Source organism: Electrona antarctica (assembly GCF_951216825.1).
Source record: "Electrona antarctica genome assembly, chromosome: 7".
Taxonomy (NCBI): domain Eukaryota; kingdom Metazoa; phylum Chordata; class Actinopteri; order Myctophiformes; family Myctophidae; genus Electrona; species Electrona antarctica.
In genome coordinates this window covers 29,092,423-29,117,032 of record NC_136812.1, presented here as the reverse complement: position 1 = coordinate 29,117,032, position 24,610 = coordinate 29,092,423, and the positions used below count along the sequence as shown (strand labels likewise).

The window sequence follows — 24,610 nt, the reverse complement described above, 5'->3', positions numbered from 1 at the left end:
CAGGGTCTCAGTCTGTCGGGGAGTGAGTGCCACGTGACGTGACGCAGAGACAGTTCCCACAGTGCACCAAGACATTTCATAACTGATTTTGATTTACACCTTCTCGTTAGATTCGGCATTGGCTTTCCAATGACCTAGATCCCTAGAGTGAAAAACGGCATTCTGCTCAGCATTTTCCAGACCCAGTGTTACATAATACCTTTTTTAATTTCAAGGACCCAATTTTTCCCCCCTTTTTTTTCCTTTTTAAGCTTCACCCAGCTAAGTGCTGCCCACAGAGGAGCACGGACGGGCGAGTAATTAGAGGTTAAGTAAGTGTCTTGCTCAGGGACACTTCGACACATTGCTGAAAGCTGGAATCATACCTGGGACCTCCGGGGCCTCTGTAGTTCTAGGTGGGCTCACTAAACATTCAGCTACGGCCCCCCCATATACAATGGGGTGGTGGCCTATTTGATAGAACCTTTTTTATCTTCTAGATTTCATTTATTTTGAATTTTACAATCTGAGTAACAGACCTTTAAGGGTCCATTTGGTTTCTAATTATCAATCATTTTGCTGGGAACCTCCTGGAACCACCTCAAGGACCCCTTGGGGTCCCTGGCCTGTACCCCAAGTTGAGAGAATCAGTGCTCCTCGCAGCAACTGAATCATGGAAGAGATGCTTTGAAAATTCCCTCCATGAACTTGAAATACACAGAATCTTTCTGCTTGAGCTTACTGTAATACTGGAAACTAAAGGAGAGGCATACTGTATCACCACTGCACGCACGCACGCACACACACATTGCTTAAAAACATTTATCTCGCTCATGTTGCAGTTAGCTTGTGCATGTTTTGCTTGTTGGACACAGAGATAGTGAGTGCTCTTTGAAAAGAGAACACACACAAATAAATTGCATTACACAGTGCTGCAGAGGGGGTCTTGCCGCAACCCTATCCAACTTTGGAGTTAAAGGAGCATTCAGTGATTTGGGTGATTTGGAAAACCACCCAGTCCGCCCCGTTAACAAAATGTGCACATGCACGCTCTACAGTGGGGGGAAGTGCAACAGGCCAACAGCATGTGCACCAAGGCCCGGCCAGTCGATCATGATTGGAGGAAGGCCCCTCTCATCCTGATTGGATGAAGGCTTTGCCACCCGCCACCAAAACTGAAACTAGGGTTTTTTTGACCCCAGGGGCTCACTGGGAACAGGGAGGAACTCCTTATATGGTCAGCACACTCTATAGTAGGGAAGATTATCCAGAAAAAAAGGAAAAATAAGTGATATTTGAATTAAGTAAAATCACTGAATATACCTTTAAGCGAAAGCAAACTCCACTTTTCCAAATTCATTTTTTTTTATTCTTATTTGTACTTGTCCTGTGCAATAGGGCGACTCATAGTGACAAGGGTCTAGGTTCTGTTCAGTCCAGCCTTTGAGCATTATTGTATTTTTCATCCTCTCTTAGCGTTTTTTTATCACTGTATTATGTATTGTCTAATGTCTATTATTATATTAGAAATTCTACTAATACAATTGTAAACGGCATGCTTTCCCTCTGCCTGCAGCTTGCTCTGTGTGAAAAAACACAAGGACGATTCAGGGTGCAGTGGCGTCAGAGACAAGGTTGCCTTCGTGGCCCTCTCCCAGTTTGATGAGATGAACCTTCTCAGTGGTGAGATATTATTATCTTTCAGCTGCGTATTTTCTTATTTTTCAACCCAAGGATTTTGAAGCACAGAAAGGGTCTTATTTGTGGGGCTATTGTTTGTAATGATAAGCAGGACTCTTACTTTATGCAAGCATTACAATATGAAAAATTTAGATTTAGTGTAGTGTTGTACGTTTAGTGGAGGTTCTGTGTTTCTACCATGGGGTCACGTCTTAATTTCTACCTTAGACTACAGGTTCCTGGAGGACACTGGGCGGATGGCTGATTCTGCCACCAGAGACGCTCTCATTCGCAAACCCCGCTTCAACTTTCAAGTAAATCACCAGTTTTTTTTTTACTGACTCATTAAAGGACCATTATCTCTGATTTAGCGACGACAGGCATGCTTTATGTGGGGAAATCGTGGCTACTCGAGATCTCTGATACACAATCCGATTGTCAGAGGGCGGCAGGAGTAGGAGTGGGTGGGGCTCTGTTTAGTCACACATGAAGCAGACCGGTGTAATGCCAGGTCTTTTCACACGGAGTAGTCTCGCGTGTGTACTTGGTTGGATCCATGGGGTCGCCCTGGGCTCGTCATGTTTATAGACCAGGGCTGCGCGTCACATGGTAAAAAGTTAAACTTAATTAAATAAGTAACAAGTTACAACGCAGTTAAATTCTGGCAGTGAGTGACTGCGGGTATAGGCATTTTTAGGCTCTCCCAGCAGCGGGGGGCACAGATCTTTTCTTTTTTTAGGGGTACCAAACACATTTGGGGGGTAATAGCCTACAATATCTGTGAGAACTCAATGGCTAAGTTATAGAATATAAACAACTAAATACGCAAGACGAGTACTTATTTTTCTATACACTATATGATTTTGGAGCATACTATAGCCAATCAGCATGAGAGTCATGTAATGTTGCAAAACTGTTCATTACAAAGCATGAATGAAATGATAAATTTTTTTTTTTTGTCAATTGTAACTTCATACTAATGAAGTTGCAATTTACAAAAAAATGGGGCACCTGCAGGATTGCCTAGAAACATCTATGAATGCACAGTAGATAGATTGATTCTAGAGGTTCTTGTAACATGTTAATTCTTACAGTAAATTATTTCAAATCGGCTTAATATCCGTGTAGGGGGAAACAACGGTGATTATCCCACGAATTGGTTACCTCGATTATTTAAATATCTTTACCACAAATGCTTGAAATAATTTGAATATATTTTTGTATTTATCTCTCCATTATGCTTTTTTATAGCTGCTCTGGTAATTGTGGGTTTCATTATAATGTCTCACTGCTATCGCTCCAAACCACAGACATCCACTTGTCCCTGCCAGGTCTTACCTATCGCTCCAAACCACAGACATCCACTTGTCCCTGCCAGGTCTTACCTATCGCTCCAAACCACAGACATCCACTTGTCCCTGCCAGGTCTTACCTGTATTGCTATTAGTAATGCATGTTTTCTCCGCGGTTTTATAGGCGTTGTATTCCTCAGTGGTCACAAATCAATCAACTGTAATGAGTGGGATTTTCAGCAAGAGATAAATGTTTTGGCACATGTGAAGACATGTCTGGGCTTTGGATTTATTCCAGAACTTTCCAAATGCAATACTGTCTTATTAGATGCATATTACTCTATAAGTCTATAAATCGTTTTTTTACTGTCCCTCCCTACCCGCCAGTCCTAAGTCATTAAGGTGCTACAGTATATGAGTGCCAGAAAGGGAAGGTTATCTTTTCCATTCTAGACAAGGACAGTAAGAACATCAGTGGTATGTAATTGAGCCTTGAACTTGATTTACTGATGCCAGGTGGTTGGTATTTAGACCTACAGTAAATGTTCTTATAGAAGTTGCTGTGCCCCACTGATATTAATTATCTCAATGTGATACAAAATGTCAGTCTTTTTCTGTTTCCAACCAATCTTGTTTAGGAAGGAGAATAGAACCGCCACTAATACATTACAGTATTCTGTGAATAGAGTTATGATAATGTTATTGTCTGCCTGGTTGTTTTCTGTCCTTGGCCCAGTTGCACATGAAAAAGGGAATTAGGACTGGGCAATTAACCTAAAATATAATGAAACAGATTTAGAACCAATGACCGGCTTAATCTTCCTCATGTAATTTAATTGAGGAGCAGGGTCTTATAACTCAACCAATCTACACTAAATATTTTTAACCCATTTTGGGCGGGAACCAAAATGCTTTAGCTATTGAAAAATAGCAGATCTACAAGCTCATAGCGCGCCATGAGCTTGTAGGTCTGCTATTTTTGAAAAATCGAAGAACGACTGATATAGAAACATAGCTTTTTCAGAAAACTGTCAGGATGTAGAAGACATTTTTAGAATCTGATCTCAGGTCAGAATGGGTTAATTGACTAAATTGATTTGTCTGACTAAATGCTTAACCCTATAATATGCATCATTGTACAATGGTGGCTTACAAAAAAATAACCTGCAATATTCACTATTAAAAAAAAATCACTCAAGGCAAAAGTTTGACATTTTCGTGATAATGACTTGAAATCATATTGCCGAACCCTAATTATGACCTATAATTACAGTAAGACGCCTGAGGGCGAGAAGCGACCTCACCCTTTAGGCCGGGCGAGGTCGCACGCATCCACCTGGGTGACAGCAGACTGCTGGGTGAGCACTGGCGCTTTGGTATGGGGGCTCAACATATAGAATGGATTCTGTACTGGCCATATATGGAGCGTGTCTTGAATGTACAGGGTTTGATGAGGTCTGATCAACATATGGAATGTCAGAACAGGTCAGCTCCATATATGGAGATCTAAGGGTGGCAGCGGGGGCAGTGTCTTGAGTGTACAGGGTTTGATGAGGGCCCAGGTAGGGCCGGGCCTTAGTTTTTGGGCCTGTTGAGAACTCTAGTTTTCGCCGGCTGCCGGGCGCGGCTGAATAACTTTGGGGCAGGCCCGTCTAGAGTTTAAATGGACAGGTATCAGTCAAAAGGGAGACATCAAAGAGGAAGGATGGATGGGGAAGGATCAACATATCCTATCCATGTATGGAGATCTAAGGGTTTGAGGTCAGATGTAGCCATTCTGGCCAACATCAGGGATCTCCATATATGGGTTTAATTGCGACAGCAGCAGGTCACATTTACTATGACATCAGGGATCTCCATCCCTGATGATGTCACATGATGTCATGAGACCTGGGCACCATATATGGGGGCTTTCCCATGTATAGGGATTTTGAGTGATACACTGACACTGACAAAAAAGTACGATTTCATAGTAAATGCGACGTGCAGTCGCAATAAATATACTATGCCGTAAATAATTATAACTATCCCATATTCTACTACATCAAGGGTTCTGATTATGAACCAGGGACCACCACCCTGACTGAGAATCAACCTGGGGACCATTGTTGTGTTGAGAGGGTGGATATGGTCGTGGTGTGGTGGAAAGAAATTAAACTTCCATATTAAACTCATGTTGCTGTTCATTGTAACTTACTCTGTGAGTAAGCACTAAGCCGACACTTGCGATTGATTATGGGCACATTTCCTTATAATGGTGACTCAACCAGGCAATCCGGTACGGTTTCCCTTGAGATTCTATAACTCACTTTTCTGTGGAAGTTCTTGACATCCGACTTCCCAGTAACTGACAACATCAACGCGGCATCATTTGTCACCAGATCATTTATTGCATTGTTTCTCAACTTTTGGTCAATGCAATAAATCTTCACTTTCCTACATTATTAAATGCATGGTCAGGGACCACATGCAACACCTTCACGGACCACCAGTGGTCCACGGACCACCTGTTGAAAACCCATGTACTACATGATTCCTATCATAAGGTAGTGTACTGTACTATAATCTTCTCTGTCCTCTCCATCAGTATAAAATGCTGTCGGCCGCCATGAGGAAAATGAACATCACTCTGAGGTTTCTTCCTGCCACCTTCACCAAGAGTAGAGAAAACTCCACCGTCTATTCAAAGTAAGGACACATACTTTTTCAGCCTGCCTTCCAAATCTCAGAACTTGGCATTGCCCATTGAACCAGGCTCATTCAATTGTAGGCTCCCTTTCCACCTGGCATTAAAGGAGAATCCTGGACCAACCTTTTTATTACCTTAATCTGATATATCCAAGAACGTGTGGTACAGTTGAAAAATATGATGTGTCTTACGCTAAATTGCTTATTTTGATCGCTCTAAAAATCTTATAGATTTTTTGTAGACATCTGTCTTTCATCAGGACTAGATATGCTCTCTATCAAAGTAACGTTGCTTCTTCCCAGTACGTAAAACACTCAAAAACAAAAACACACTTGTCATTTCACAGGCAACCAGAAAGCAAACTCACTTTCCTGAATCTTTTTTTGTGTGGCTAACATTAGTGTCAACCACTTGGATATCAACCACAGTTTGAGAAACCAGATCCTTGTAGTTCATTTATCCTCCCTAAAACCTGAGCTAGTCTTGGTTATTTACACAGTAGAATCCTCAGTAATAAATTAACTGTGAGAGTCTACAATATAACAAATGGACCCTTCCAGCGATTGTACAGCAATTGTGCAGTTTACTTTTTTTACTCGTTCTTCTCTCCTGGACCAAAAGTGAAAGACTGGCCAACAAGTGCCTGGTTGAGGCTTAATGTGGTGAGGGTGTGTCCACACCTGCACTCACGTACAGTAGGAAGTGGTAGAAGCTGCTGTTCTGCATAGACCAAAAAAACAAAAGGATAGCATTCATGACGGATGCTGGCTAAAAAGTACTTAAGCATGCTTTCACCACACGGTTTCACACCAGATAAAATAAGATCTATAACCAAAGGTATTTCATATACTCTCAGAGTTGCAAATGGATCAATCAAATTAACACTGGATGTTTTTTTGTACTGTATATTTGAACAAAATTGTCATGTATGCATTACTGCATTTGATTTGAGTAAGAAAGGACATATACAACAGGTCATGGAACATGATAATTAAAGCAATAGTTTCTCTTAAGGATTGTAGGGAGATTTGTCCAAGCAAGTTATATGATGTAACATCTACACACTATTAATCTTGTTAACTGTATCTTGTACTTAGCCAAACTCAAGCACAGGTAATCCAGCTAAATTCTTTGCTGTTTACGATGTCTGTATAATCTCCCTGATTAGACATGTTTAACTTTGCCACAGGATGGCACTCTTGTTAAGTTTTAACCACTTAGGTGGATCTGTCTGCTGGCTCCACTATTTCAAGGGTCTCCAACGGTTATCTGTTCCATGCATGATGATGGAGAGTCTTGCTAAGATAGCGGACATGCACACATTTGTGACTGACATACTATTAGCCTGAGGCAAGGCAACCATAGCCATCTATGGCGTTAGCACGCTAGCCTCTGATAGATGTAGGTGAGCAGCGTTTTGTTCTGGTCACTGAGCACATTCATAATTGGCTGCAAATACCGCATCACAGTTTGCAACGCATTTTACAACAGTTGTTTAGTAATGGTGACAGGGGCTCTCCAAACAAATTTATAGTGGTGTTTACTTTTATACCTGGTTGTGCTCACTATCTTTCTCACATTTATTTGGTATTCCAGTCCTTGTACAGTACATAGATTCTTCAGGAAAAGTGAATCATGATAAACTAGACCTGTGCTCGCCGGGCACCGCCGGCCAACTTTGTAACGATGCAAGGAATTCGGCAGGTAGGGCAAACGGTTTTCGAGATACGTGGATTACAGACGTACATACACATGTACAGAGATTTGGTGCATTTGTAAGATAAGATCATAATCGCCCGCACATGTGCGCAGCCCCACACACATACACACACACACACACACGCGTGTGTGTGTGTGTGTGTGTGCGTGTGTGTGTGTGCGTGTGTGAGAGACTGATTTTGTCTCATTCCAATATGCATTGCATGCATCGCTCGCTCTCTCTGCGTTTGTCAGTTACAAACTCCACGAATGTCCTGATTTCAAGGTTTGTGTTCCCACAAATACCTCATGTCCCGGTTTTCAACATTCACTACGAAATGTTCCCGGTTTTCGGCAGAATTAAAATAATACGTTTTCACTGGAATTGGACTTTCAAATTCATGATTTGAGGCATTTCGTTCCAAAAATGTGTTTAGCAAAAATCCCCCTGTTAAGGGCCTTGCAAACGGGAAGCGAGGAACGCACACGTTGTTGCCTGGATCAACGAGAGGTCTGCTACAGGTCTTCTCAAGAGGGGCGCAAGCATAAAAAAATGCTAAACAGAATCCAGGTCTGGTGAGTCGCGGGCGTGTGCACAAAATGAGCATGTGCGCAACAAATTCATGGGAACGCGCTCATGTAAAAACACTTGCGTATTTACGTGAGCGTGAGCGTCACCATGGGGCGACTGTGGCTCAGGAGGTAGAGCAGGTCGTCCAATGATCCATGGGTCGGCGGTTCGGATCCCGGCTCCTCCTGTCTACATGTCGAAGTGTCCTTGGGCAAGACACTGAACCCCAAATTGCTCCCGATGTGCTGGTTGGTACCTTGCATGGCTTCCGCCGCAATCGGTGTATGAATGGGTGAATGTAATGCACAATCTATGTAAAGCGCCTTGGATAAAGGCGCTATATAAATGCACCATTTACCATTTACCACGACTGCTCCGCGCAAAAACACAGGTCTCATTGAAAATGAACTGTAGGTGCGTTAAATCGCTTCCCGTTTGCAAGGCCCTTTAGGCTGTTGGAGGCGGTATAACTGGCCAAAGTGAAAAGGCTGGGATTTATTCCTCAGCCTAGTAGGAAAGTGTGTGAAAATTCACGTAAATTGCAGCACGCTGCGTTCATGATTTAAGGCTTTTTGTTAAAAACGGGCCAATCCTGCAAATGTTGGAAGCCAGTGTTTGCAAAACACTCTGCCCCCATGCCTTCCTGGTGAAGACAACAACAAAACAAACAGTGGCAACACAAGCGCTAACGTTGGATCAACACGATCTAGCCCTGAGCGGTATAATGGCCGCTTGGGAACCAGAATGGCATGCGTTATCTAAATGGGCATCATTCCCAATGGACACCCATCTTCCTCTGGATGTATTGTCATGTTGCCCTAGCAACTACTATCCACATGTACTCTCAATGATGAGGCCTTCAATCCCAATCATCTTAAAATGCTTTCCCTAATTTGTTCCTGCCATTTTCCAGGTTCTCTTTCCATTTCCATTTTCCTCAGTTTACTTGTTCAGTACCACCGGTGGCCTTGCCCTGTCATGTTTGACACATGTTCTCCTGCTGGGATAACCTTCTGTCACTCATTTCCAATGGAGACAGAGCCCCAGCGCTCTCCCCTCAGTGGAAGAATAAACATTTATCCCAGTTGCACTTTACTAGTAAAAGGCAGAGAAATGGTTACCAAATTGCACATTGAAGCTGCTAACTGTGAAATGTCATGGGACGACACTGGCTGCCAATCAGAACTGCCACTGAATTAAACCTTTTTCATTCCCCATTCATTTTGGGATGAGGCAAGTTCATGTAATAAAATTGGAGAGCCCCTACAACAAACAAACAAAACAATCATAATCCCAAATCTGCAGATGGAGAGCATTAATAAGGCCTATATCTTTCTATGAGGTTTCAACCATTACATCATTTTAGGTCAGAAACATTTTGTTGATATTCAAGACGTGGTGGTAATATGTAATAATTGCACCAGCTTCACCAAGACCCAAGAGGAACCTCCCACATAAGTGTCCAGCAGCAAGTGCGTCGCATGGAATGGATGATGATGAAAGCTACAGTATACAATACATGACTGTTGGGGGAAGGGTTAGATAGAGAATGGGTTTCAGAATGTACCAAGTACATATATAAAGCAGATGTGTAGCAGTGTGACTGCAGCTGGTTAACGACATATCCATGCGACGCAGTATGCACTCACATTGCCAAAGGAGGTTGACAGTGAGGCGTGCGTGCGTGCGTGCGTGCGTGCGTGCGTGCGTGCGTGCGTGCGTGCGTGCGTGCGTGCGTGTGTGTGTGTGTGTGTGTGTGTGTGTGTGTGTGTGTGTGTGTGTGTGTGCTTTCTCATCCCACCTCACCCTAGTGACTCATTTAGAAAACAGGGCACAAACAGCAAGGAGATTGACAAGAAATTACAGGCCTGTGTTGGGCAGCTACGTAAAGGCTTGGCAGAGCATTGGCAGTAGTTGTGTCATGGAATCATCTTTTCTGTGGCCCCAGAGTGCCATGACGGGGCACCTTTTCACTTTTGGGGACACATTGCAGAGTTGGCTGAAGCATGCATTTTTGTAATTGCTTGAAAGAATTGAAAAAATAAATAAAAATAAAATCACACCCGTGTGAAGTGAGGGGAGCTCTTATCATCATACATGCTCTCATTCCGGCCAATCACAAATTGCGTCCTCACCTTCGTCTTCAATGTTTGTGTTTACACAAACACTCAAAGCTGGCCTTTCATTGTTAATGGCATTCAATGTTTGTGTTAACACAATGTTTGTGTTTACACAAACCCCCAAAGCTGTACATAGGAGGGGCTAGCGCCCCTCAATAAGACTTAACATTTTGTTAACTGGAGCCATCTTCACATGGCTGTTACCCCCAAATGTCACAGTTTCTCAGATGTTACTATGCATTTTGTGAACATTGAATTAAATGTGGGTCTGCTGTGGCTAAGGCGGTAGAGTAGACATTTGGGAACTAAAATGTTTGTCTCTTTTCTGGCCTTGTTAAAGTGTCCTTAAGCAATACGCTGAACCCCTAAGCTGGTGTGTGTGTGTGTGTGTGTGTGTGTGTGTGTGTGTGTGTGTGTGTGTGTGTGTGTGTGTGTGTGTGTGTGTGTGTGTGTGTGTGTGTGTGTGTGTGTGTGTGTGTGTGTGTGTGTGTGTGTGTGTGTGTGTGTGTGTGTGTGTGTGTGTGTGTGTGTGTGTGTGTCATTTACAATAATGCAGAGATTACACAAACAAAACAATTTAAAACGGTTAATGTTGATGGCTAATTGGCTATCAGTTAAAACAGTTACATACAGGTAATACACGATTATTAAGTATGTTCCTAAAATGGCCAAATGATGCTAGGTTGTTCAGTTTATGTTCTTGGTAGAATGTAACCCACTTTGTAAAGTGCTTTCAATAATGCCACTGAAGGCCTCAGAAGGGAAAAGTGCCGTGTCATGGCACTCTGAGGCCACGGAAAAGATGATTCCATGACACAACTACTGCTAATGCTCTGCCAAGAAATGCAGGCTATTTACCCTTTCATAATGTTGAAATGAGACTGTGTGGACTCTGGTGATGGTACACCAGCGAAAAGATCGGTTTGTTGAAAGGTGTGGAAAAAAGTTTCAACTCTCTCTCCACACCGTTATGAATATAACTACTGCACTACAGTGTGCTTAGGGCATGGACACCTGTGCTTAGGGCATGGGCAAGGTTATCTGTATTTAGACTATTTTGGTGTATCACAGCAGTCCCCAAATCTTTTTGGCCGTGCACCCCCTGTTACCTCCTGACCTAGCTGACCCCCAACACTAGGTTCCGGAAATGATCATTTTTTTAATATGATTATGGCAAATAAGCATAGAATGTCACTGCACTGAGAAACATGCAGCTGCTGTATACTTCCGCAGCTGCTCTATACATCTCCTTACAACAGTGGTTTACCGGATTTTGCCGTTTGTGCTATAACACCATAAAACCGCCATTACCCTTTTCATGTCACGCACCCCTAGGGCACGCACCACAGTTTGGGAAGCCCTGGTGTATCATATCATTACAACCTTACCCGCCCAAAAACAGATATGGTGGTTTATTTTTCTTTAACTTGATGAAGGAGTGTAGGTCACGTCCTGAAATCTCAACGATATGCATGGTGGCTGCAGGAAGCTGTGGCTATGCATTCAGTATAAATATATACATAAATATATATGTCACCCTTGACCAACCCCAGAGGTTTTAAGTCAGATGTGTAGGAGACATACAAGGAGTACCAACTCTGAACTAGACACCACTATGTTTTGAAAGAGTTTCCCATGGATAAGGCTTCAGGGGTCAATGATCAGGACCACTTGTCCTTATAATCCTTAAGAAGTTAAAAGGCAAACTTTGATCCTGAATCAGCACTCCCACATCATGATGGTTTGTGAGTGTAGCTTAAAGAGCCACTTCACCCCTTTTGCAACCAGATCTTATTTTAATGATGTTTGGGAGACAAGAAACACTTTCCTGGGGTTGTTATGTGGGTAATATGTGTTTTTAGATATTTTTGTATTTCAAAGTGTCCATGGGCTCCATGATGTCATGGCCACTGTGCTCACTTACTTCCTGGACTACATGTTGCCTCAGTAAGACAGCCCTCCCCCTATCCACAAGAAGGAGCAGTGCACCAAAGCATTATGGGAATTGTAGTCCAGGAAGGAAGTGAGCCGTGTCGATGACATCATGGAGCCCATGGACAACTTGAAATACTGAAATATCTAAAAACACAAATTACCCACATAAAAACCACAGGAAAGTGTTTCTTGTCTCCCAAACATCATTCAAATAATATCTGGTTGCAAAAGGGTGAAGTGTCCCTTTAAGGCATGGTTTTATAAGTGGGGTCCGGGGAGTTCCAGGGGGTCCCTATCTAAATTTGAGATGGTTAGGAACCAAATGGACCCTTATGGGTCTGTAACTCTCTGAGTTAAATTAACAGTGGTTTTACAATATAAATTGGGGTACCAGAGATAGAAATGCCATTAAATTGCACTGCTAGAGCCGTAAAAATCCTCTCTTATTTGGGTCACTGGCATATCTTTTCAAATGGGGGTCCGTAGTCCAGGAAGAAGTTAAAAGGCAAACTTTGATCCTGAATCAGCACTCCCACATCATGATGGTTTGTGATAAATGTCGTTTTGGAGGTCCTTGGACATGAAAACGTTTGGGAACCACAGGCTTAAGGGCTTGACATACTTTGGCTGCCATGATTTCAAGATTTGTTTTTGTGCCTTTATTGATAGTTACTGTGAAAACGGACAGGAACGAGTGAGAGAGAAGGGGAGAGATGCAGCAAAGGTCGTCATGAATGGGACTCGAACACGCGACACGCTGTCAGGCCAAAGCCTATATGTGGCATGTGCCTGGACCACTTGGCCAGTGGGCGCCCCATGATTTGCCTTTCTGAAATATCTGAATATTGTGGTTACAATATCTTTCATTTTTACATAATTCCTCCATTGATACTTTGTTTTCCGTTGTTTAAAAATATTAAATTATTTGGTAGGCTGACATCATTGGCTTTTCCCCCTTCCAAACTATAGGCCTACCTCAGGGGCTTCCAGTTGTCATAACAAATTACATACAGCTTTTTGTTTTTTTTTGCTATTTTTGCAAACTAAATATAGCTGGGTAATACAGTTAGTCAGAAAGGGATGGCGGCCATTCTAATGCCAACTTGGAGTGGTGAAAACATCAGTCACTTGGGAAGTGAAGAGAGATGACACCTCTTGCATCCCCAGTATTCACCGCTGGCTTCTGGAAATGGTTTTAAACCCCAATGTTTTTCCCAGGGCTCTGAGGTTTCAGACTCTTTGAGTTGCTTTCCCCTAGTGGAATGGGGCAAAATAAACAGAATTTGAATCTAGAGCACACAATATTACTTCCAGAGTCTCAAAGCCACTGTTCATAAGTTGTCTTGGATACCCTGAACAATTCAGAAATCAGGACATTGCTCTTTTTAAGAATCAATTTTTGACCCTAGTAACGAGCCGAAATATTTGCAATGTTTGTTATTCCGTTGCACAGTAGCTATGAGAAAACAGAAGTGTTTTTCTACTCTGTTTTGGCCCCGTACTAAGCCTTTTGTTGATAGATGGGTCTAACTCTTGAGCACATTGCCAACAACTTTTAAAGGGCACTCCACGAAGTGCATATCTCCGCCAGGCTGGCTGGCCTACCCAGAGCATTGGTGTGTCCATGGGGGTGGCCTGAGATGGCATGGACCACCCCCTAGCAATTTGACGTACCACTGCAGGTGCCACCTCATTATACTATTGAGAGCGCACACTGAGACTACTCGGATGGAAAACAAAGTATCCTGGTTTTCCCAGCTTTTGTGACTTTGATTTATTGAATACAGAAATGCGAACAGCAACAGAGTGCAGTCAAACATGGCACCATCTATTCGGGTTCTATTATTATATTGTATTCAATTCATAAACGTGACATGAGAAAATAACAATTCAATATCATCACAAAATATAAAAACACTGTACAGAGTAGAAGAAAAAAAGAAGAGAGGTGTAAAGAGGGTGGGGGGCTGATCACCTGTCTAAGGGAGAAATGATCATTTCCTATTTCCTCTGAGGGGACGCCTGGTAATGTTTGTTTAAGGTGCTGTAAACAATCATTAAAAGTCCATAGACTTGATTGCCATCTGACGTAATTCAGAAAGACGGACGTTGGAAGGGCTAGCGCCCCTCAAAAAACCTGGCACTGGTTGGTACATTTAGGTATTTCATCTGGCGCTGAATGAGTTAACTGTTAATTAGTTCTTAAAAAAGTGGCCAGTGTTTTGGGAAAGGTTCCTGTGGTCCAAGAGGGGCTTATGAAAACGAGAATCATAACTGACATGAGATTCAGTCCCTATTTAACCTGGTTGACTAAGTTCACATTCTTGTTTTTAAATGGCTTAAACTGAAGGCTTATTTTCGTCATCATTACACATAAGAGCTACCAAACTTTGTTTTGCATTTTTGGCTTCCATCCTGCTTCACTGGATACATAAAGGGTTAACTGTCTTGCTCAAGAACCATGGAGCCTTCTTCCGTCAGTGGTTCTACTGTATGTTGTGATCATTGATAATTGTCCCTCCTATTTATGCCTGACAGTAAATGATGGCACATTTCCCAGGTATGTACCCTGACCTTGCATGAAGTTCTTCCACGCGTCTGTTGGCCAAGCCCTTTTTCCATTGGAAGACATAGTTTCCATTCGCTGTAAAGCCTGAACAATGTGCTCACACCTGGCGTTCCACCCTCCTTTGACTAGCCCCCTCTCAACTTTCACACATACCTACAGAAATGCTTGAGCAGGCGCACTCGAACCTTAATCTCTGCCAAGATCAAGCATACCCATATAACTTTCTCCTATTGTGGGAGGTAGGCCTGGCCTACACCTGCGTAGGGAATCCCGTCTCACCTCTACAAGTTTACTCCCAACATAGCCCACTGCTGCCTACCACATAACACCCCACTACCCCTCCCTACAACTAACTGGAAACTTAAAACCACCTTTCATTGGATGTTCTGCCAATTCTGTGCATATTTCTCCCCTGTTGAACTCCTCCTCCCCCATATTTTTCTCTCCCCTCTTTCTTCATGGCCCCTCCTTCTGTTTTCCTGAAAAAACATGTCTCCTTGTTGTGTAAGGCTGCCATCTGGATCCATGCAGCAGCCCCAGAACAAGGCATGCTTTCAAAGGAAAGGTGTATGTGGCGGGTTAGAGCAGCGCAGGGCGAGAGTTGATGAAACTTTTCAGAGTGTGTGCATTTAAATTCTTTCAACCACTGTTTTTCCATTGGCCTGGATGGTCAGAAAGAAGTAATCTTTCAGAAAGAAGTAATCTTTCTGACCTTTGAACATAAAGGATGCAGCCTTGTCTGTAGCCATATAGTCTTGCGTTGCCAGACTGTTGCGGTGTTGCCTCTCACAATTTCTAAATGCTTCCGTCATACAGTCTGGAGCAACGGAAGCTCTATCATCATGAGTAAAATATAACACGGAAGTGGAGCCTCCTCCCCACTTCCGTTTCATCTATGCAGTTGTGCAAATTTATCCTAATATAAATAGAAACCAGTAAGATGCCTGAGGGCCAGAAGCGACTTCGCCCTAAAGGGCACGCATCCACCTGGGTGACGGCACTAGGCGCACTTTGGAATGGGGGGGGGGGGGGGGGGGGGGGTCAGATCAACATATCTGCCTGGGGGACAGCAGACTGCTGGGCGAGTGCTGGCACTTTGACATGGGGGTAAGATCTTAATTTTCAGGCCTGTTAAGAACTCGAGGCTGTAATATAATTATAATAATAATAATAACTTTGGGGCAGGCCCGTCTAGAGTTTAAATGGACAGGTATCAGTCAAAAGGGAGAGATCGAAGAGGAAGGATGGATGGGGAAGGATCAACATATGGAATGTCAGAACAGTTTAGTCCATATATGGAGATCTAAGGGTTTGAGGTCAGATGTAGAGTTTCTGGCCAATATTGATGACATCAGGGATCTCCATATATGGGCTTAATATTGCTGACATCAGGGATCTCTATCCCTGATGATGTCACGTGATGTCACGTGCGCCATCCCTGATGATGTCAATGGCAAATATGGGGCTAGTGCCCCTCAAAGATGGCCTGTGATTGACTGTGATTGGCTGAATTCTGGGCCTGTGAGAGGGAGGCTGAGCTTTGCATAACGTTTGTGCCACATGCGTCAATATAAGTAGCAGAAGAGACGAGGGTGAGGGAATGGAGGCGTCGCACCATTCCCGACTTGCACCATCCCTGAGTAGGTCAGTACACGTTTTACTCAGAACAGTAAACGGTAGAATAATCGCTAAGAAAGTTGATGCAGCCCCAATTCCAGTTTACACTACAACATTTTGTTATATCTCAATTTAGGTGTTGTCTCAGGTTAGCTAGTGTAAAATATGACTATAACATTCATTCATTCTATTAGTACGCCCTAATAACGTCTAATATATGCCTTGGCAAAGAGATTATGGGGACTTTATGATGAGGGCATTTTTCATCTGTATTCCACTCCACCCAGTATATAGCAGTGTATTTGGTCATGTCATAATGAGAGATGGCCTTAGTGATTACAGTGTGTTTCAGCCCACAGTCTGTGAGACACCAATACTTTAACCCATTTAGACCTGAGCTCCATTCTACAAAATGTCTTCTAAATCAGTTGTCTGACTGACTGTTTCTTTGTCAGTGATTCTCAAACTATTTCATGTCAAGGGCCCCAAAAATTATACTGTATGTATTTGGCCGCCGACACCCATCTTAAATCCAGGGACCCCCCAGAAGCAAAGATTTGAGTTAAAAATGTTCGCTCTGAAAGAATATATATTCCAAATTTGCGCCACATTTTCACGATTTTTCAAAAATAGCAGATCTACAAGCTCAGATCTATGGCACTCGGTGCAGCGCTATGAGCTTGTAGATCTTCTATTTTTGAGTGGTGCAAACCACTCCAATAACCAGCTTTGTCTGTACCCGTGTACACCTGTACGTGGCCCCACGTACAGATGAGCATGGTTGCTATGTTTAGTGTGTGACGTCACTGCACCACTCAGTTCACACGGGTGTGATTTTTCAATAGCAAAAGGGGTTCCCACCTAGAATGGGTTAAAGGGCATTTGAATGGTGTCATCAGTGTTTGGACCAATAGATTTACGTATCTATAAACACAAACATTGAAGACAAAAGTGAGGACGCAATGCTATTCATGTGGTCTGGAGTTTTCTCTGGGGTTTGGAAGCCTTTTGAGCTGCAATGAAAACAGGCAAAACGGTGACATCTGTTGGCAAATTCCATTGAGGATTTGCAGGCTGTGACATCACAAACAGCAGGAAAATCAGAGCACTTGTTTGAGCCAGAAAACCCCAGACCACAGCAAATCTACTGAATGTTAAAAGTTCAGGTTTTTTGGGTGCAATTGAGCTCAGAAAACCTAAAACAAAATTACAAAAACTTTTTTACTGTATGTCACAATCCCTTTAGTAAAATTGGCCATTTCTGCACTATTGTTATCCTATTGTTAGCCTCAGCACAGTTACTGTTACTCAGCACAGAGGGGCTGCATGTTTTGTTGTAGAGCCCACCCAGCAACCGACAGTCCATCCAAGTGTTTTAATACTTAATGCCCCAGCAGCACCCGAGAATAAGTCATCATTATGTTATATCAGCACCAGCTGCTGTCCTCCTACTCCTAGTAGTACTAAATGTTCATTTTGTGATCTCCATGACAACTCAGATTTACTCACTCCGCAGAGAGAGAGATGGACAAAATCTCATAAGCAGCATAATGTAGTGTACGGTCTTGGACAAAATCCTTGTTCGATTTCCAATAAGGGGTATTTAGACCCTGTTTTAAAAAATAATAATAATAAAATATCTTAACAGACTACTCTTGTTTGTTTGTTCCCTTTGTCCCATTTCTCCAAACTTGAGTTGTGTACTCTCCTTTTTGTCTTATAGGAGACTAAATCAGGTATTTTGGCACCTGAAACTCATCTTCCCACAGAGCAAGACAGAGTTCAGTGAGAGAAGGTGAGTTGCACTGTGTGTGTGTGTGTGTGTGTGTGTGTGTGTGTGTGTGTGTGTGTGTGTGTGTGTGTGTGTGTGTGTGTGTGTGTGTGTGTGTGTGTGTGTGTGTGTGTGTGTGTGTGTGTGTGTGTGTGTGTGTGTGTGTGTGTGTGTGTGTGTGTGTGTGTGTGTGTGTGTGTGTGTGTGTGTGTGTGTGCGCGCGCGCGCTGTCAGCGTTCGGTTACTGGTGAAAGCCAACTTGAACTGAAGACTCTTGCAGCTCTGAAGTTAAGTCATTTCATTGTTCTGGAGAACTTGCAGACCCTGCAAAATGGATGTAATTACACATCTGTGGCGTCCAATCAGCCACTTATCCTCGATAATAGGACAGGATCATGAAACCCACACGTATAGTGTTAGCCAGGGATTATAGAAGCAGCACTGGAGCACAATCTAACATCATGTTTGATGTCGCATTTGACAAGAACTCAATTTCAGTCCTCTAACCCTTTGTCTTTCAAATAGGGCACTAGATGAACAAACACTGGATCAGATCCTGACCCGCTACATTCACCCTACAGAGTCTGATCCTGTCAGACGCCAAAAGTAAGTCTTTTGGCATTTTTTACTCTTGTCAATTGCATTGATTTACGTCTTTGTTTTGTCATTTCAAGTTTCATATGAACGGACCCCCATTTCATTTTATCTCTGGGACCCCAGTCTACACTGTAAGATCATCAGTGTTAACTCTGAGAGTGTACATATGAACCCGTAAGAGTCCCATTTGTTTCCATCTGTACACTCTGAGTTACAGACCCAAAAAGGTCTACAGTATATTTAGACCGCTGGTGGTCCTCCAAACCGACATTGAGAAATGGTGATCTACATGTTGTAGTGAACACCTCCATATCCTGATGTCTTGCTGATGGACAAACTTAGGAAAAGTGGGCGGGTCATCCTCCAACTCATACTTTCAGACTCCATTTATGCCTGGACCTATAGGCCCAAGTGCACTCCAGTGAAAAACTGCCGGTAACTCCTAAGTTGTGTTGGAACCGACCACAAAGACGCCCATGATACATGTTATACTCCCTGTGCAAATTATTTTAAATGCAAAATGGCTTAGTATTGTGACAAAAATAAGATTGACACTATAGAGCACCGAAGTCCTGACGTCACTTTCAGTAGAGGGCACCAACACACAGGTTTATAGGTTTTTTATTTGTATTGAAATCTCCATAGGGCGATTTTATGTCGCTTCATATAAGAACTGTGTTTGAAAAATAAACCGATCACCCCGGCCTTTTCACTCATATGGATATGAAGCATCGACTGAAGGTGGAAATGTACAAATATACCCAAAGAGTAACAAAATAAGCGTTAGAAACGAGCCAAACAGCCCAGAGACTACATTTCCGGGTAGGCTGCTTTGCCCGCAGCCCGTCGCACAACAGAAACTGAACGTTAATTAAGTTTATTTTTATTTTTATTTTATTGATATATAATGTATCGTGGTTAGTACGAGTCGAGTCACCACCAGCTGAGCTTACGTCAACGAGGAATCTCAGGAACGCAATATGTTGACAGCTGGGCGTGACGTATATGCTCAGCGACATTGCATTCATATGTAGTTTCAAGGCTTTTGCGGTCACATTAATTCCATTTTCTCTAGAAACTGGCTGTATCAAATATGAATGGACATCATTAACGATGCACAGCCACTCCCCTGACAGAAGCGCCGGGGTGGTCGGTTTATTTTTCAAACACAGTTCTTATATGAAGCGACATAAAATCGCCCTATGGAGATTTCAATACAAATAAAAAACCTATAAACCTGTGTGTTGGTGCCCTCTACTGAAAGTGACGTCAGACTTCGGTGCTCTATACTAAACTGCATACATAATGTCTTGTTTTAACTTCTATTCCTATACAATGCCCATACTGCCCTAGGCACTCTATGTACAGTACTCTTCATTATTTGCTCTAATGCCACATTCCCCCGCTCCCATTTTTTCCCCCCGCTCCCATTTTCTTCTGTCACTGTGCCATTTTGTGCCATTTAAGTGTTGAGCTTGTGATAGAAAGGCATGTCATTTTACTGTATAGTATACAGTATACAATTATACAATTAGAAAAGGTCCTCAAACCTAAGTGTAAATATAGTATACAGTGTATACTATATTTCCACTTAGGTTTGAGTACCTTTTCTAATTGATCTACCCCCAGTGTCGTCCTTAGATGATCAAAACTTATATCCTTCATCAAGAATTAGAATTAATCACACACACAAATTATCTCCCCCTCGCGCTCGGACACACACACACACACACACACACACACACACACACACACACACACACACACACACACACACACACACACACACACAAAGAGTGACATTTAGTCAAGGTAAAATCACTGTAACGGGACATATCACCATCTGTGGTTGGTACCAAACATGACCCCATCCTGATGACAATACAAATGTTTTAGAGGTCAAATGCAGAGTGGAGTTAGATAATGAGCAATGTGTAAAGGTTAGTGCTCACATTTATCCTCTGCTTGATACTTTTTTAATGGCTTTACACACACACTCAACAGGAGGTTTGCCTAGATAAGGGATGGAAATGCACTCGCTGTGATTGTCTCTCTCCTTTATTGTAGGCTACTCAGTACTGCAGAGTGTAGTTGTGTTGTGTTAAAGCCAGAGCTATTGACTGTAGGCTACTCAGTACTGCAGAGTGTAGTTGTGTTGTGTTAAAGCCATAGCTATTGACTGTAGGCTACTCAGTACTGCAGAGTGTAGTTGTGTTGTGTTAAAGCCGTAGCTATTGACTGTAGGCAACTCAGTACTGCAGAGTGTAGTTGTGTTGTGTTAAAGCCGTAGCTATTGACTGTAGGCTACTCAGTACTGCAGAGTGTAGTTGTGTTGTCTTAAAGCCGTAGCTATTGACTGTAGGCTACTCAGTACTGCAGAGTGTAGTTGTGTTGTCTTAAAGCCGTAGCTAGCTATTGACTGTAGGCTACTCAGTACTGCAGAGTGTAGTTGTGTTGTGTTAAAGCCGTAGCTAGCTATTGACTGTAGGCTACTCAGTACTGCAGAGTGTAGTTGTGTTGTGTTAAAGCCGTAGCTATTGACTGTAGGCTACTCAGTACTGCAGAGTGTAGTTGTGTTGTGTTAAAGCCGTAGCTATTGACTGTAAGCTACTCAGTACTGCAGAGTGTAGTTGTGTTGTGTTAAAGCCGTAGCTATTGACTGTGTAGTTGTGTTGTGTTAAAGCCGTAGCTATTGACTGTGTAGTTGTGTTGTGGTAAAGCCGTAGCTATTGACTGTAGGCTCCTCAGTACTGCAGAGTGTAGTTGTGTTGTGTTAAAGCCATGGCTATTGACTGCAGAGTGTAGTTGTGTTGTGTTAAAGCCACTCAGTACTGCAGAGTGTAGTTGTGTTGTGTTAAAGCCGTAGCTATTGACTGCAGAGTGTAGTTGTGTTGTGTTAAAGCCGTAGCTATTGACTGCAGAGTGTAGTTGTGTTGTGTTAAAGCCATAGCTATTGACTGCGGTTGCTGTTAAATTCTGGGCTACATTCGGAAAATTCAGCTTATGCGTTCCATTCTATGTTGGAAATAGCTTTGAGTCTGTTTGAGCTAAACTTGTGAATTGAACTAAAACATAAAACAACTTAACAATGTGATAATAGACCCAGAAATCAACACCAATTTAATGTGTGGTGTGGTTTAGAAACCTTTTAAGTATAAGAACAGAAAGATTTGATTGCTGTTTAGTCCATTGTTTTCCCCTGAAAAGCTCAAAGGAGCAGTTTTACTGTTGGGAACGACACGCCACTCCACAGGCACTGTTAAATCATTGGATTCTCGTGTTCTGAAGAAATGAGAAAAGGGAGTGGTGGAAACAAATCTGATAGAATTGCTCAGAATTATTGCTGCAGAAATCCAGATACTGTGATTCATCATTATTAAATGCACCACACACAGACACCATTTGGGCGCAATTACTTTCTGCAATGCCATTGCGTCTGTGATGGCATTACGCTGTGCTAGAAACTATGCATTCCAAAGGAGATCCGCACACTGTCACTGACACTGTCTTTAAGACCTTTATATCAGCACCACTGCTGTGAATATGTAACGGATGCCACGGGGTAGAAACATTTTGGCTCGTTGCATGTCAGATTTATGAACCAGCCTCACCATACTGCTCTGTCAAAACATGCTTGTAGCCATGGCTGCATTACTTTGGTTGTGATGTTGCTGGTCGTACAGCAGGTCCACAGTCCCCTGCATGCTAGGCCACATGCCCTGTAATTGAGTTTGGCAGCAATGAGTGTAATGATTATGCCGCTACTGCAGACTAGCTTTAAATCAGTCTGCAAGTAAATGAGCCCTCTATGACAGGGAATGGATCCAGGCACAAATATAACTTTCAGAATGGTTTAATGTCCACCAGGAATTCGTAAGGCCTCCTTGCCTCTGTTCAGGCCAAGCTAAAACTATCAGTTTACTATTTTTCTTATAAATTGCATAAATTGATATGTTAAAACACATTTAAGTTTTCAGGGGAGGTATGCCTAGGGAAAATGTTATTTTATTCCTCCTAGTTGCTTTACATGTCATGTGGGTTTATGCCCTTAAACCAGCAAGGTTTTGGATTTAGTCCAAACCCAACGAACGTATGTCTAAATGGAAAATGTTTTGTTTAGTGTCTTTCTTCTCTTTTCAACAACTACTAGCTAAAACTGCATTATGAGTATTGTGCACTTTCAACAGCAGCGACTTGAGAAATGTGATAAAATTAAATCATTTAAAAATGTGTCCTTATCATTTTGAAGACTGATGCTGCAGACACAAATCATTGGTATTCTTAACTTTTAACTTAACTTTTTCCCAAGTCCGTATATATATATATATACGGACGTCGACACTTTTCGTCGGGTCATGCAGGTCATGACCTGACGAAGATGTAACCAATACATCGAAATGTTGTCAATTTTTACCTGCACCCTGTGAATTAAAAAGGGCTCGAACTGTCTGTGATGCTCCAGTGTCTTCCTTCCTATTGGTATTCTTACTTTTCCATCCCAGCCAAGATACGTTAAAGGAAATGTTAAACCTACACATAACAATGACTGTGAGTTTTATATGTTAACAGCATTTGTTTATCAGGCATTCTCTTAAGAAGCACCAGTGTATATTCATTGAGCCCTAAATGACTTCAATGATAATAAAGATAAATCGTGACACCTCTGGCCTGGCCTAATGCAGAGTAGTGTCTGCTTACGTAGTCTGGACTCAAGCGGGGGGAGTTGACCCTGCATGGCCCATTGGTTAGCTGTGTCCAGCAGCCTCAGGCGTCTGAGACGAGAGATGTGACAGCCATGAAGTCTGAGCTGTGTGTGTTGGTGCATCATTCATCTCGCCAGATCCCGGCTCCCTACCAGCTCAACAAGCTCTTTGTGAATTGACCAATGAACATAGACATGCACATATCTTCTCTTATATTCTATTGGTATTCTGTCTCTGTGTGAACCCATTCATACCTGAGGCCGATTATACAAATGCCTTCTAAATCATTCAAGATTTTTTCAAAAATAGCACAACCTCGTAGCACGGTACAAAGTCACACGCACAGCTTGTACGTCTGCTATTTTTGAATAGCAAAAATCTAAAATGTGCTTTCCCAGTTTTAATAGGCTAATGTGACATTCTGTTTCAGATTGAAGATGTATGTGCATGAGCCATTTGATCACGTGAAGGTCTTCATCAAAGCAGAAGGGAGAAGGGCTAATTCTGTGAGGTGAGTTCTACACTTTGCTCTTCTCATATCATGTCATTTCCCATCTCGTCAAGTCCTGACGTTTCATATTCAAGTCGGTGTGGTGGCCTCCAATTAAAGCCATTTTGTGCTGAGAGAATAAAATAAAATGACCCGCACACCAAATGCACTTGCACAATAGAAACACTTTTGTTTAAGCAATGTTTCGGTCACACAGACCGTCGTCAGGCATCTGCTTAAGCCTGAAGACCAACAGCAACAACTAATGCACATCCCTGTCTGTCTGTCTGTCGGCACCTCAGCACTGTAGCCTAACCAATGGACCATTTTATTTTTTGGGGGGGAAATGGAAGGCGGCAAAAAAGTGTTAAGCACCACACTTTAACAACCTATTCAGATGCTTAGCTTGTCTGGTTAGATATTATTATTTACATGGGTTAATGAAGCGTCCCTGTGCTGCTGTCTGCATTTTTTACATTACTAAAGGTTACACAGCTGGCGGAAGCCAGACAGAAGAAGCCTGATTTGTACCGCATGGTGTGGTGTCTGTCTGTTCAAACATAGCAGATCTGCAAGCCCACAATAGAAGGCAGATGAACACGTTATTTTTTTTATTTTTACTATATGTCTGTTCTCTCTGCTATAATTTGAACAGGTTTTCGGTCCTAAAAGGATGGTATTTGATCGGACCAAGCGCTGTTCATGCCGGCCCAGTTAGGGCCTGGCCTTCATTTTCAGGCCCGTTGAGAATTCTACTCTGTACCCGTCGTTTGAAAAGAAAAGCCCTCCAGCATTTCATACATGGACCGTCCAGCCATGTACTACATTTTGACCTAGGTGTGTTGGATGTGATTTTGTCATTTTTGGTTGTTGAGAAATGTGAGGCATTTAATTATTGT

The 24,610-nt window shown here is 42.5% G+C and overlaps 1 protein-coding gene across 1 annotated transcript in view; it reads left to right on the top strand.

Moving 5' to 3' along the window:
• The window catches only part of znhit6 (zinc finger HIT-type containing 6), a 48,854-nt gene that overhangs the window by 11,328 nt on the left and 12,916 nt on the right, over positions 1-24,610 (top strand). Inside the window, exons 3-8 of the mRNA XM_079505200.1 lie at positions 1,556-1,662; positions 1,888-1,973; positions 5,539-5,639; positions 17,874-17,945; positions 18,447-18,527; positions 23,652-23,732. Of these exons, the coding sequence (XP_079361326.1) occupies positions 1,556-1,662; positions 1,888-1,973; positions 5,539-5,639; positions 17,874-17,945; positions 18,447-18,527; positions 23,652-23,732 (528 nt within the window). The remainder of the gene's footprint in view (positions 1-1,555; positions 1,663-1,887; positions 1,974-5,538; positions 5,640-17,873; positions 17,946-18,446; positions 18,528-23,651; positions 23,733-24,610) is intronic.